This window comes from Pezoporus wallicus, unplaced genomic scaffold, assembly GCF_028554395.1.
Source record: "Pezoporus wallicus isolate ANWC-B61680 ecotype Strahan unplaced genomic scaffold, APGP_CSIRO_Pwel_v1 contig_8837, whole genome shotgun sequence".
Taxonomy (NCBI): Eukaryota; Metazoa; Chordata; class Aves; order Psittaciformes; family Psittacidae; genus Pezoporus; species Pezoporus wallicus.
In genome coordinates, this window is record NW_026636730.1 from 1,697,867 (window position 1) to 1,712,197 (window position 14,331).

General features: G+C 47.4%; 1 protein-coding gene across 8 annotated transcripts in view; it reads left to right on the forward strand.

Moving 5' to 3' along the window:
* The window catches only part of EXOC6B (exocyst complex component 6B), a 293,055-nt gene that overhangs the window by 185,944 nt on the left and 92,780 nt on the right, over nucleotides 1-14,331 (forward strand). For 7 of the 8 annotated variants that reach the window (XR_008971199.1, XM_057401258.1, XM_057401259.1 and 4 more), the window contains 2 exons: nucleotides 320-499; nucleotides 6,352-6,381. Coding sequence is in view for 7 of the 8 variants with exons in the window: in XM_057401258.1 (XP_057257241.1) it covers nucleotides 320-499; nucleotides 6,352-6,381 (210 nt within the window). In the remaining variant the exon portion in view is untranslated. The remainder of the gene's footprint in view (nucleotides 1-319; nucleotides 500-6,351; nucleotides 6,382-14,331) is intronic. The other variant, XM_057401260.1, reaches the window with a different exon arrangement.

Sequence of the window (14,331 nt, forward strand, 5' to 3'; positions counted from 1 at the left end):
GCAGGCTGTCCTGTACTGCAAACCTACCCAGAATTTGGTGGGTCTCAGCCTGTTTTCATATGAGACATTCCTCCTCCATCTGTCTCTTTCATCCGCACTAGATGTGTCCTCCTGGTCCCTGGGTTGGATCAGAGGCACACCAGCTTGATCTTGCCTCCCACTAACCTGGTCTCAGCTAACCTGAGGCTGTAGTGGCCATGTAGGTACCTACAGATGCTCTGTGTTGTGCTGCCTTTGGAGACTGGGCTGATGTCCTGTTGCGTGTGGAGGCTTGTTGTTACTGAGACTCCGTTCCATGGAGTGTTGTCTTGTTGCCCAGGACGCCCGCCATGCTGCTGAGGAGGAGATTTACACCAACCTGAACCAGAAGATAGACCAGTTCTTGCAGCTGGCAGACTACGATTGGATGGCCATGGAGCCGGGCAGCAAGGCCAGCGACTACCTTATAGACCTCATTGGCTTTCTACGCAGCACGTTTGCGGTGTTCACCCACCTCCCGGTAAGTCACCTCCACCAGTTTGCTTTCATTTTACAGCTGAGGGACATCTGATGGTGCTGTTGAAACTCATGGTTGCTCAAGCTCTATGGAGTGGGATGAAAATGGGGCCTTGGACCGTCAGGTGTTGTGAAATAACAAGTTATAGGAGGGTAGACTGAGGTGAGCTCTTAGGCAGAAGCTCTTCCCTGGGAGGGTGCTGAGGCGCTGGCACAGGGTGCCCAGAGAAGCTGTGGCTGCCCCATCCCTGGCAGTGTTCAAGGCCAGGTTGGACACAGGGGCTTGGAGCAAGCTGCTCTAGTGGAAGGGGTCCCTGCCCGTGGCAGGGGTTGGAGCTGGAGGAGCTTTAAGGTCCTTTCCAACCCAAACCAGTCTATGATCCTGTGAAACCTATGTGTTACCAGAAGCTGGTCTTCAGTGGGAGTCTCTCCAGGTATTTTCAAGTCTGCTTACACAGTCCACCATGTAGAAGAAGGACCATAATTCACCAGCCACCTCTATCTTAGATACGTTAACTCAGATTAATGGATGTTCAAGATCCTTTTCAAGACATGCCAGTGTATGGGTGTCTATTACTTGAATTGCAGATACACTTCCAAATGTTTGTCAGGTCACTGGATGCCTTACATCAGAATGTTGCTCTTTGGAAAGCAGCATATGTTTCTTTCTTTTCTCTGCTGTCTAAAATAGGCCTGTGTTTATGCTGTTATTGCGATCAGAAATGTATTTTATGTTGCTTTATTGCACTTGGCTGAGGAGTGTCCCATTGAATAGGAAAAAATATAACCATCAGGGAGTTCCATTTTTTGCTCAAAGAGCTTTTTTTCCCCCTTTTAAATAGGATTTGTTGGGAGCTGTCTGGATATATACTTCCAGAGTATCTTCAGTTGTCAGGTATTTTGTAACAGCAAATCCACTGAACACTATATTTGTCCTAAAAGCAACTTCAGATCTTTCTTCCTTCCTTGACTGTTATTTATTTGGTGTTACTGGGTGCCCAGGGCTATAGTGCACCAGCACGCACTGGGCATCTCTCATGAGCTTGGATATAAACAGGAAAGAAGACTAGTAATACACAATGGTGGTTTTCTTCACTGCATTCTGATGGTTTATACCACTGTGATTGCTCTACTGGAAGGATGTTCCAGCTCTTCAGAGCAGTTTTAGGAGGTGTTACAGCCCCAGAGCTGTGCAGCCCTCTGTATAGCTCATGTTTTTATCATGGTTTGAGCTGGAAGGGACCTTAAAGCTCCTCCAGCTCCAACCCCTGCCATGGGCAGGGACCCCTTCCACTAGAGCAGCTTGCTCCAAGCCCCTGTGTCCAACCTGGCCTTGAACACTGCCAGGGATGGGGCAGCCACAGCTTCTCTGGGCACCCTGTGCCAGCGCCTCTCCCAAGGAAGAGCTTCTGCCTAAGAGCTCATCTCAGTCTCCCCTCGGGCAGGTTCAAGCCATTCACCCTGGTCCTGTCTCTCCATGTCTCATACGGCTGCCTCTGTCAGGAAGATTTGGTAGCAATATGGAAATGAGGATTTGTTTGCTATGGATGAAGAAGCCACCAAGAGAGAAATGAAAGGGTTTTCCTGGTGCTCTACAGCCAGAGTTGGTGAGGGGAAGGTGCTTATTTGGCTCTGGTGTCACTAGAACAAACTGCTAAATAAAATGCAGCTCCTGTGCAGGGAGGTTGGAAGGGCTTTCATCCATCTTCTTGCTCAGGACAGGTTTATTGCCAAAATGTCCCTTCTGTTGGCAGCCCTGAGCAGTGTGGCTGGTGCCCTCTGGATCAGGAGGTGCTTGGAAATGGCTGGATTCTTCAACTGCTGGATTTCTCCTTAAGAAAGGAGGTGTAGCTCCATTCTACAATTAGATGTCCATTCTACAATTAGATGTCCATTCTACAAGTAGGTGTAGACCAAGTCTAGAAACCATACTAGGACTACTCATGCAATCAAGTAATGGAATTTGACAGGGAGATTGGTCTCTGCACCAGAGCATGAAGCATGGCTAGCAGGAGAGATGAGGATGGGGAGAGATGCCCACAGTGATTTATGAGATGGACCTGGAGCGATTTATCTTCCTTAAGTATTAATGTGTCCTTTCTGAGTGAGTCAGGATTGTTTTGGAGGCTGGGAGGACAGCTGATTGGTCTGAAAAGAACCAAGACAGATTGAAGCAGCCTTTTTTCTTCCAGAACTGGATTAGGAAGGACCCAGCCCAGGGGAAGGCTGTTTGTATTTGTGGTGGAGCACCTTATCTTCAAAGCATTGTAGGACACTGATCCTCCTGATAGCCTCAGGAGATAGGGGAGGCAAGTCAATCAGGTGCTGCAATCTGGTTTGTGAAGCTGTAGATCTGGTGCAATGGTTTGTAGGAGATGTAGGTCTGGGGGTTTTATGTGTATTTGAGTTTCCTCCTTTAAGGAGTGCTCTGAAGATGCTGTCACTGAACATTGCTGATGGGTCCCTGCGTACCCTTGCAGGCAGTGGTGTGTGAGAGCGAGTCAGGAAGAATCAGGCTGCATCTAAAAGGTGCTCAACTCCTTTGGTGTCTCTGCTGGTTTGTTCTTGTAGGGGTCAAGGGCCTTTTTCCAGTGGCTTGATAGAAACAGATTAAAATGTCTGCACTTGGCTAAACGAGGTAGGAGATAAGGTGTGGAGAAGCCCATGTCTAGAGCAATACAGGAAAATGATGATGTTTGTGAAAGCACCAAAACTGCTGGATGAGCTTTATTGGTGAAAGGAAAGAGTGAAAGGGGTTCATGAGGGAAAGGAACTATCTCCAGAAATGGTGATATCTATAAGAGGATGTTGCTGGATTGCTGGTAGTGCTATTCCTATACTGCTGGTTCAGATCTGGCCCAAATCATTAGCTCTGTAGCCTTATGATCCAAAAGAAGATGCTGCCCTGTTTAAAATGAGATTGCAGCCTGGTCCAGCTATAAAATGTAGAATTTCCAGACTGCCAGTAGCTCAGAAAGGAAAGCAAGTAACTGTGCACCGTCCTTGGATGGGGAATCCTTGGAGCATCTTCTCATTACTGGAGGTGGACTCAGCGCAACACCATATGCCTTTCTGTTCTCATGTCCTTTGCTGGCTTGGGAATTCCCTGTCTTCCAGAGGTGATAACTGGGTACGTTTGTGTTGAATTTGCACAATTTTAAGAGTGAAAAGCGTTCTCCTAGTGTTGGAACTTGTTTTTTAGAGGCAGAGTGGCAGGCTCAGGAGATGACTAAGTGGCAGGAGCCAAGCTACTCACCTGCCTTTTGTCACAGCAGCAATTACACCAAGAAAAAACCTTCACCTGGTGATCAAAGAAACTCGGCCCGGGCTTGTCTGCTGTTGCTGTGCTAAAATTACACCAACAAAAAGTGCTGTCCTGTAATAGGATGGAGCTGAAAGTCCTGAGCCTGCAAAAATGCAGGCGGCTGCTTAACATGAAGGGTGTGAGTAATCCCATTGTCTCGGATGGGGCTCCTTGTCTGCAGGAAACTTTTCTGGGGTCAAGGCTCCAGCTTGCTGCAAGGCAGGTCAGATGGCCTTGAGAGGTCCGGTTGACTCAAGTCAGTGTTTTGGAGAGGGGGTGAAGAGGAGCAGAGATGCTGAGCGAGCTGAAAGGTGACTCTGAGCCAAGATTTGGGCATTAGGTTTTGTGTTTCCCTTTTTGGATACAGGAGGTGGAATTTGACCTGTATTTACTGGGGGGAATCCCAGAACGGTTGAAGTTTGGAAAGGACCTTTGGAAGCCATAGGATCCTAGCATGGTTTGGGTTGGAAGGGACTTTTAAAGGTGAGCTAGTCCAGTCTACACTGCCATGAGTAGCATGTCTGTTCCACTAGAACAGATTGCTCCAAGCCCTGTCCAACCAGACACTGAGCACAGCCAAAGATAGGGCATCTACCAGCCCTCTGAGCAGCGGGGTCAACTGGTCCGACCCATGGAAGAATAACCCAGCACAAAGCTAGTCCTGGCTGGTGGAGTGCCATGGTCTCCACTTTCTGTAGTGTTCAAGCAGGAATTGCAATCCCTATTTTTTCCTTTAGAGCATCAGAGTAGACATTGTGGGAGCTGGTGGAAACCACTCGATATTAGGAATCCCTGGAATCAAGTTGCTTTTTGCAGCTTTGCCTTGGGTTGTTGAGCCCCCATCTGTGAAGGGCATGCTGGTGGGTACGGCGTGTGCCTGTGGGGGGCAAGGAGAAGTTCATGGTGAAGTTAATGGGGTTTTGGTGCATGCCACTGCTGCATGGAATTTTCATGGTGGTTTAGAGCCACAGTTTGAAAATGCTCCACAAAGTGCCCCAAATGTCCCCAAAGACATAAAACGCTGGTGGGAATCAAAGCATAATGAGCATTTGGCTTCGAGGCTGCCCTCTTCCTGCGTTAACCAGGGAGGGTTGGTTACTGCTGCCGCTGATCTTATTAATAAGGGATGCTCGGGCCTCCTTTAAAAGAAAATACTTTTTATTTTTTAAAGGAAAAAAATACTTTAGGGAGAAAAAAAAAAGTATTTTAGGAAAAAAAAAAAGGTGGTTTCTGCTTTTCAGCAAGTAAAGGGCCTCCAAAAATGAACATTTCCAGCGTAATACTTTTAGAAGAATGACTGAAAAAGCCTTTTGTCTTTGATGGCTGCTTGTTGTTTTTATTTCTTGTTAGACAAGTTAATGTAAATCGCATTGACAGGGCTACTCCAAACACACTGATTTGTTGACATTAAGCTTCTCGGAGATGGAGGGTTGTGTCAACACCTACAGTGAACTGTCAGGTTAACAAAGCAAGGATGTTTTCTTGGGGGAGGGGAGCAGGGCTGGGGGAAAAGGGGGGTGTTTTGTTTTTATTTTAGGTTTCCTTTAATCCTCTGTTAGTCTTGTATCTTGATAACCTCCTTTGGAGGTAATCAGGGCAGGTCAAGAGGTGATGCTGACCCGGGAAAGGGAAGCAATCTTTCAGCGATCGAGCAGACTCTAACCTCTGCCGTCTTTGAGCGGTTCAGTGTGAACTCTCTGCAAAAGGGGTTTGGGGTTGTTTTTTGGGGCTTTTTTTTTCTTCCTTTTGTGCTTATTTTTTGCCAGATGGCAGGCAGAGATTTCAGCTGGAGCCACGTGAACGCTGCGGCTGCTCTGCCTGCAACGGTTGTGCCTTATTCACCGTGTTGGCATCTCCTCCCTGCTGCAGATGAATACTCGAGCCCCAGCATCTCTTGCTTTGGTTGAAAGAGCTTTCAAAGTGTTTTATTTTTCTTTTAAAGGGAACAATTGCCTATTTTTTTTTAATTTAAAAAGCCAAATCCCTCTCTAATATTTTCAAAGGCACTGTGCATGGAAGTAAAATGCCTTGAACTTTGCACCAGTCGCAACCTTGACCGTGTTGGGAGGGACCCAAGTGGAAAATAACCATCACAAAGACATTGTATAAGCACCTAAGACACTGTCTTTAGATTTGCACAGGTCCTGTGTGTGTACTTAGATAACATGCCCATGCACTCAGAAGAGCTGAGGAATTTTGCCTTGAGCTGGTCCCTGCTGTTACTCACTAGGGTTTGACATCCATCATCTCCATCTTACAGGTGGGAAAGCTGAGGGACGTGGATGTTGACTTGCAGAACATGTTTAGTGGCAGTAAAACTTGTCCTGTGGTACTTTCATTTCCTCCTCATCCTCTGTCGACTGGGTTCAAAGAGCCCTTATTTTGCTTTACTAATACTCAGCTAACTGTCAAGCAGCTGGTCCTTGGTTAAAGCATTGATGGGTTGGTTGTAGGCACCTCTGGGTGGTGACCAATGTGACTCTCTGCCTTTCTTGCTATTGCTTTGCTCTCTTCTGCATTTGACTTTAAACATCCTGTGTTGTCCTCTGTAGGGGGATGTAGATGTCCACTCTACAATGTCGGTGAGTACAAGACTGCGTGTCGCACGCGTTTGGTCTGCTCTGCTCGCACCTCAGATGTGAAGAGGGTGAGTTGAACCAGAAAAGGTCCTTAGTCATGGAAGGGAGGAAAGGAAAAGGCTGAGTAGAAGTTTAAATCAATGGGATAAATAAAAGAGCTGGGAAAAGGGTTCCCTTCCGGAGAGGTCACCTGCAAGCACGCTGTTGCAGTAGCATTGCTAAATTGCTGCTTTTAGAGCACGTGGCATTTAACTGCCTCCTTTTATCCCCCATGCATCTCTAAATGTGTGGGGAATTAGGGGAAATGCATGTTATTAGGGAAAGCTTGATGGGATCTTCAACCTCTGCTTGAAAGAGGAAAGCTCTTCCTAAAGTCCCCCCTCACTCCCTGTATTCTGTTAGACAAATCCCCCATGGGGTTTCAACCTGATGATCCTCCTGGTCTGAGTGCTCCGACCTGGGTCTTGGACTGCTAAGTTCGCTCCAGCTAGAGGGGTAGAATAGTGTTTTATACAGAAAACAATGTGGGTGCTTGAATGTTCCTATTTGGATTAGGGCAATTAACACAAAGAAAGTGATGGAGACCTCTCGGACCTGCCTTCTGGTTCAACGAACCCCTCTGGTTGTCGTCATTCCTGCTTGTTTCATGTGCGGGAGAAGCAGCAGCAGCATTTCCACAGATAGACTGCAAACAAAGTGCTCTCGAGCTACCTTGTTTCCTCCATTCCCATGTCTGCAAGCCAAGGCACGTGTGAGCAAAGTGTGCCTTGTTTTATGTTGGTGCAGCCCTGCTCGATGCGGTTGTGAGATGCGGCCAGCGCGGAGGTGTCGCCTCTACCCCAGCTTCTGCTTTTCCACCTTTAACCCCTGCTCTCCGTTTTAATGCTGAGCTGCCATGGTAGTATTGATATTTCATGCCACGGTTGGATGCTTGTACCCCTTTTCCTGGAAACTGAGCATAGCTAAGCCTTGACTGTTTGCAGGCTTTAAGCACCTGGGGGTTTCTAAGTCAACATCGAGGTCTCAAATCAACGCCAGCTTCTGGAAAGAAAGAGCCTTGTTAAAGCAATTTGAGGCCAGCTTCCATCAAAGCCGTGGCTCGGCTGCTGGCAGGGCTGCGGGAGCTGCCCGCGCTGTTGGGAAGCAGGCTGGGATGCTTTGGGCATCCCCCTGCTTCCGCGGGCTTCCAGGAGCGGTGTTGAATGTCGAGCATCCTACGTGGTGTCCTTAGGGCGTACCCTAAGAGAGACAGATGCAAGAAGTGGTATTGCCTCTGGCTTTTCAACCATTTAGAAGCCAGATGTATTTGTTTCTTTAATTGAATCCAGTGCCTAGACAGCTATGGAGTCAGCTTCCTACGGAGAGGGGTGCATTAGTTTCATTAAGGTAAATCAATGAAAAATAATACCTGGAGGTCCCCTGGAAAGGGTCAGGGATGGAGTAATCCCTTTATATGGTGGGACTTTGCTTGCCTGCTCTTAGTTGCTTTTGTTCTTAACTGCAACAGATTCTAGTTTTCCTTTTAACCCTTCTAATTTTCTGTTCTCTAGGTAGCTGGTGTGAATTGGTGGAAATAAATCACTAATCTGTCTAAAAGAGAGTGACGAATAAAAATCTGATTGCACAAAATAGCAAGACAAAGGAGTGATTGTAACAGAATTTAAACTGTCTGGTGGGAAGCAGTTGTGGCTAATCCTGGGAGTTTCTTGGTGTAGATACAGGCACGTAAAATCAAGGCGAGTTGCCTGGGATGCAGAGACGGAGAGGGCATGGGAAGCATCCCAAATCCTCCCTCTATGGTCCTCAGGGAGCTTGTGAGAGATGATGTGAGTCTCATAGGAGGGTTGCACAGAGCAGCTTGTCCTGAAGCTTGGGCAAAATGCTCTTAAAAGAGGTGTTTTGGTGGGGAGAAGATGGGCTGGTGGCTGTGTGGTCCCTTGCTGCGGTCTGTTGGTTGGGCATTGTTTTCCTGGGTCTTCTCAAGTGTCTCCAAAATCCCAGATACTTACCAAAATGAAGGGCTAGAAACAGGAGCTAATGGTTGCTTTAAAACAAGGAGCAAAGCATTCAAATGCAGTGGATTTGGCTTTGTTGGCTGGGGAGAAGGTTGACCTCTGATTAACCCAGGGGCCCTAGTTAACTCGAATCTGGGTAAGCCAGGTTATCTTGTAATTACATGGTTTCTTGTCTGCTTTCAGCACTTTGAAAGTTAATTGAAACTAAAATGCCCAGTCCCATAAATCCTTTAAACCAGGGTGTGCATGCTTCCCTAGGTAGTGCTTCCCTTTGCGTAGTCACGTTGGCATGGTTGGCTTTGATCTTTATTTTACAAACTCAAGATTTATAAAGCTATTTTGTGCTCACTTTTGCATGCACGTGCATACAGACATGTAGTACAGGGGATTCGGCAGCCAAAAATGCATCCTCTGTGTAAGGAATCCAAACGTGCCTGCTTCCTGCACCTGAGCAGCAGCCTCTACCTTCCAAAAACCCTAACAGAAGTTGAAAGATGAGTTGGTTTGGGGTATTTTTATCCCCTTTAGTTTAATTTAAGTAAAACAATAGACTGCAATTTTATGCTTTCCTGTTCTTTTATCCACTGGTGACCTGAAACCTTGTCAGGTTCTTTTTAAGTTGTGAACATGTGAAGGAACGTTGATGAATGCATCTGCATCCAAAGCCCCCAGCTATCTTCCTATCCATGGGAGTAGACCCACCTGCCCTAGAGGAGCCCACCCTTCATGTGCAATGTCCTTTGGGGTCCCTGTGCAGTGGTCACTTGAATTGAGGTTGCATGGAGAAGGGTTGGGAGTTCATTCTCATCATTCAGAGCTGGGAGCCGCATGAGCGCTGTTGAATGTTGTTGGTGTGGTTGAAGTGGTTCTAATTAAGGGCATGGCGTTGCGTGACCATCGTGGGGGTGCCTCTACAGAGAGATATGTGGATCTTGCAGCCTAAGTTGGATATAATGGCAAGGGAGAGCACCAAAAGCATTTAGAAGTGCAGATCCTTATGGATTTCTTATGATGGCCATGATCTTTCATCATTGTATGAAGGGCAATACATAAGGAGAGCCCAATGGGTTAATTATAACCCAAGGTAACTAATTCTATGGCATTGACCATCCGTCTTTTTCTTCTCTCTATTTTTAAACTATATAACAACTAAATATTGAAACCAGTCGTTCAATGTAGGGTTTGGTTTGGGGGAAAATATAAAACAAGCTGCAGTTTTGTATGTAGGTTGTGTTGGTCACTCAGGAATCAGCTCTGCTTGGAAAATAAGAATATCTCCTGAATCGGGCGTTGGTGGTTCATGAAGTGGAAACGGAGTGGGTGGGTTTTGGTTTTTAGTCTTGTCTTTTGTTTTGAAGTCATCCTTTTCCCAGTCTGTTCAACATCTGGGCCTTAAGTCATGTATGAGTTGCGTTTCCAACTGGCGGCCGTACGTCACAGCAACGTGCCGACCCTTCCCTGAGCATCCCAGCAAGCAGGAATCTGCGTAAACAGGGAATCTGGAGCATCCCTGTGTGTGCAAAGGGTTGAGAAACCCTTGGTGTCAATGTGTCGGGGCGCCGCTGCTGTGCTCCAAGCCTTGAGATCTTTCCCCTTTTATTTATAACATCCAATTAGAATGATGAAACTATATAGCAAAGATGAAGCAATTCCATTAACTTTCTTTAAGTCTTCCCACTGCCATAGTTGGCAGATGCTCTTCCCTGATAAATCAGCAGAAAGAAGCATGGCTCTAGTACTTCATACGTTAGGGAAGAATATATAAAAGATCTGTATTTAATCAACTTTTTGTTTCCAAAATGGCAGCTGCTTTGTATTTAATGGAAAAATCAGGCTCTTCCCAATGGAAAGAATGTTATTCCCAAAGCGAATATGAAAGAAAATAAAAGCCACAAAAGAGGAGGATGAAATATGTCATTTATATACTTTTTTCTTCTTGTTCATTCTGGTTGTGGAGCCACACGCTCCCATCATGGTCGGGGCATGGCTCTGGTTTGTGTCAAGTAACTTGGAGAGTCCCAGCCCATGGACACAGGGATCAGGAGAGAGCCTCACCCCGTGTTAGGAGGCAGAAATAGGACTGAGAAAAACTGAGGCTACTTCGTGCTTCTTGTGTACACAAAGACTTGTTAGAGCAGGTTATTTATGGATGTAATTCCTTTGCGGGCTGAGATGTTCCACTGTGGAGCACCATGTTTTTTTCCTTGACACCTCTTCTTGAAGGTCTTGGTGTCTTCTTCAGAGGTGAATGATCTTAGAATGAAATTAGATATAAGGAAGAAATTCTTTACTGTGAGAGTGGTGAGGCACTGGAACAGATTGCCTAAGAACGCTGTGGCTGCCCCATCCCTGGCAGTGTTCAAGGCCAGGTTGGACACAGGGGCTTGGAGCAAGCTGCTCTAGTGGAAGGGGTCCCTGCCTGTGGCAGGGGTTGGAGCTGGAGGAGTTTTAAGCTCCCTTCCAACCCAAACCAGCCTGGGACTCTGTTATTCTGTCTTTGTGGAGACCAAAGTAGTGAGCATAGGAGGAGGAGAAGATTGAGGAGCGCCAGTGATGATCAAGGATGATCAGGGGTTTGGAGCATCATTCTTATGAGGAGAGATTGCAGGAGCTGAGCCTAATTAGTCCAGAGAAGAGCGGACTAAAGGGGATCTCATCAATGCAGATCAGAATCTCAAAGGCAGGTGCCAGGTGGATGGTACCAGTCTCTTTTCAGTGGTGCTCAGTGACAGGATGAGGAGCAATGGCCATAAACTAAAACACAAGAAATTTCACCTCATCGTGAGGAACAACCTCTTTACATTGAGGGTAGCAGAGCATTAGAACAGGCTGCCCAGAGAGGTTGTCAGTCTCCCTCTTTGGAGACATTCAAAACCAGCCTGGGCATGTTCCTATGTAACCTGCTTTGGGTGGGATTGGATCTCTAGGGGTTCCTTCTAACCTTGATGATTCTGTGATCAAGCCAGGGCTTTGATCAAACAAGGTCCAAGCCCACCCAGTGGGTCCATGGGTGGCCATCTCCTCTTTGGGGTTTCAGTGCATCTACAGCACCATCCTTTCTCAGTGTGCTGCTCATGTTTGCTCTGAAATGCACTGAAATGAAGATTTCAGCTGGGGGGGGAAGGCTGCCAAACTGCCACCGTGGCAAGTTGGAAGTCCAGCGTGTGTTCAGTTCGGTCAATGGTGCAACTCCTGCTGCTGAGCCAGGGATGTTGAGCCACGTTGTGGAGATACCTTCTGGGGGAAGGAGAAGCGGTTTGAGCTGTCATGACGTGCTCTGTCCATGTATTTTGGGTTTTGCGTGGGTTCTGGCAGCTGTTTCCCTTCTGGCCCCGGCACCTCCCTGTCTCCTGATGCCGCAAGAAGCCGGCGCAGGAATTTGCAGCGCCGAGTATTTAGAGAGTGGGTAAATGGGGCTTTTTTATCATGTATTCCTTAAAAAAGAGCATCATGTATAGAATGACAGTATCATGGAAATGGATAGAAAGCAGCAGCAAGCAGCAGGCATGGAACGGGAGTTTGATGCTAAACCTCCATCCTGGTGGGAAAGTTGAGATAAGACGGTTACGTGGTTAATGGGTGTCTACAGTTAAATCAAGTGGCTAACAAGAATAAAGCAGGTATTTCCCAAAGCGTGAAGCTGTTGCACACCTCACAGTGTCCCGCATCCAATGTGAAGGTCCTTGAGCAGATCTCTGGAGCATCTCAGAGACCAGCCAGCAGCTGGATGCTCCAGCTGCTCATTGTGGGTGAATCAGGCTCTGCACACAACTCATTCCATGCTATAGACACTTAAAAAGTGGTTAATTAAAAATACCCTGCCACGCATTTGGATGGTTTGCAAGGAAAAAAGGCACAGATCTTGGAATCTGTGTTTCCTTGGGGGGGGTTGCATATGTGTGTATGCAAGAAAAAAACCTCAAACAGCAGCTTCCCAGCTTTGCTGCAAACTCATGAGCTTCTACAATAGACCTCTGCCTGGTTATGTGCTTCCATAAGGCTTCAAAGAAACTGGCCTGTGCCCAGTGTAGCTTCTGCATCCCGTGGTACTTCCCTTCTCCACCCCCTGCCCTTCCTTCTATTTGTTTTCCTACTTAAGAAATGGGTGAAGTTGCTTGTGGATTCTGACAGCACAGTCAAAGTGAGGGAAAAATCTTGTGTTCCTGTGCATGCTCTCACCCTAGATCCTCTCGTGTGGTTACAAACCTTTCAGTTGTGCTTTGGCTTCTGCTTGTAAGTGAGTAGGTGCAAATCAAGCTCCTCTTGAAGTGTGGGAGCAAGCCTAAAGGAGGCCACGAGGATGATCTGGAGCACCTCCTGTATGGAGACAGGCTGAGAACATTGGGGCTGTTCAGCATGGAGAAGAGAAGGCTGCGTGGAGACCTCAGAGCAGCTTTCAGTGTGTGAAGGAGGCTACAGGGATGGTGGGGAGGGACTCTTCATTAGGGGCTGTAGTGATAGGACAAGGGGTGATGGGTTCAGACTGAAACAGGGGAAGTTCAGGTTAGAGATAAAGAAGAAGTTCTTCCCTGTGAGGGTGCTGAGGCGCTGGCACAGGGTGCCCAGAGAAGCTGTGGCTGCCCCATCCCTGGCAGTGTTCAAGGCCAGGTTGGACACAGGGGCTTGGAGCAAGCTGCTCTATTGGAAGGGGTCCCTGCCCGTGGCAGGGGGTTCTAACTGGAGGAGCTTTAAGGTCCTTTCAAATGAAAACCATTCTGTGCAGGAAAAACCTGGCCAGGGAGCTGGTTATTGCACAAATTAAGTGTCATTTGGTTAAAGACCGAAAAACCTTAAAGCAAATTAAATAAGGTTATTTGGAAAAAAGCCAAGCCCTTTCAGATCTGTCTGTTGGAGCTGGTTGTGACTGTCAGTGATTTCTGCTGCTGGCAGCCTGGAGTCTCCCACCAGCTTCAGCCAAAATAGCCTCCAGCTGTTGACCTTGGGCATCTTCAACACAGCCAAACTGTTTCGGTTTTCCCTCTTTTAGTGGAATGTGAGAGGTTTTGTATCAGGCTGCAGTGGCTGCTGTAACTGCCTGGTTTATTCTGTGTGTGGTGAGGATAATTGCTGTATTTGCTTCCCCCCCCTTTTCTTTTTCCTTTGACTGGTTGTCTCTAAGCTTCTGGTGGGAGTTCAGCTTTGCCATGTGTTTGTCTTGCTGCCGTATCTGTGACAGCCTGTTTTCCCTTTAATGCTCAAAATAGAAGAGAAGTGGTAAATGTTTACTTCAGAAAATGACACCCCGTCGGTTTGGTTAAATACCTCTGGAAGGCAGCCACTCAGACACGGGCTTGTGCTCAGCTTTCGTGTGAGTTTGAAACCAGTCCTGCTCCAGTCAGGGGATGGTTGGAGCAACTGCTCTTTTAGCGCTTCGGATGCCACCAGCTTTCCAGGTGAGTGGGTCTTTGCACGGCACAGATTGCACTCAAGTTCTGTTCGTTGGCACTGCTTTAAGGTACTGCTCTCCGTAGGTTTGCTCTGGTGATATTTCAGTGGTGGAAGGCTGTCTCTTCAAACTGTTGTGTGATAGAATCATAGAATCAACCAGGTTGGAAAAGCCCTTTAAGCTCATCCAGTCCAAGCATTCCCCATCACTGCCAAGGCCACCACTGCTCCATGGCACTGAGGCCTCGTCTCCACGCTGTGTGAACACTTGCAGGGACGGTGCCTGCAGCCCTGCCCTGGGCAGCCTGTTCCAATGCCTGAGCACCCTCTGGGGCAGGAATTGTTCCTCAGCTCCATCTAAACCTGCCCTGGGGCAGCTTGAGGCCAGTTCCTCTTGTCCCATCCCTTGTTCCTTGGCAGCAGAGCCCAGCCCCTCCTGGCTCCATCCTCCTCTCAGGCACTTGTAGAGAGGCGATAGAGGGGTGGTCAAAGTCATCAGAAGTCCAAAATCCCACTTTTACTCAGATAAGGCTACGAGAGTATCTCAGAGGTG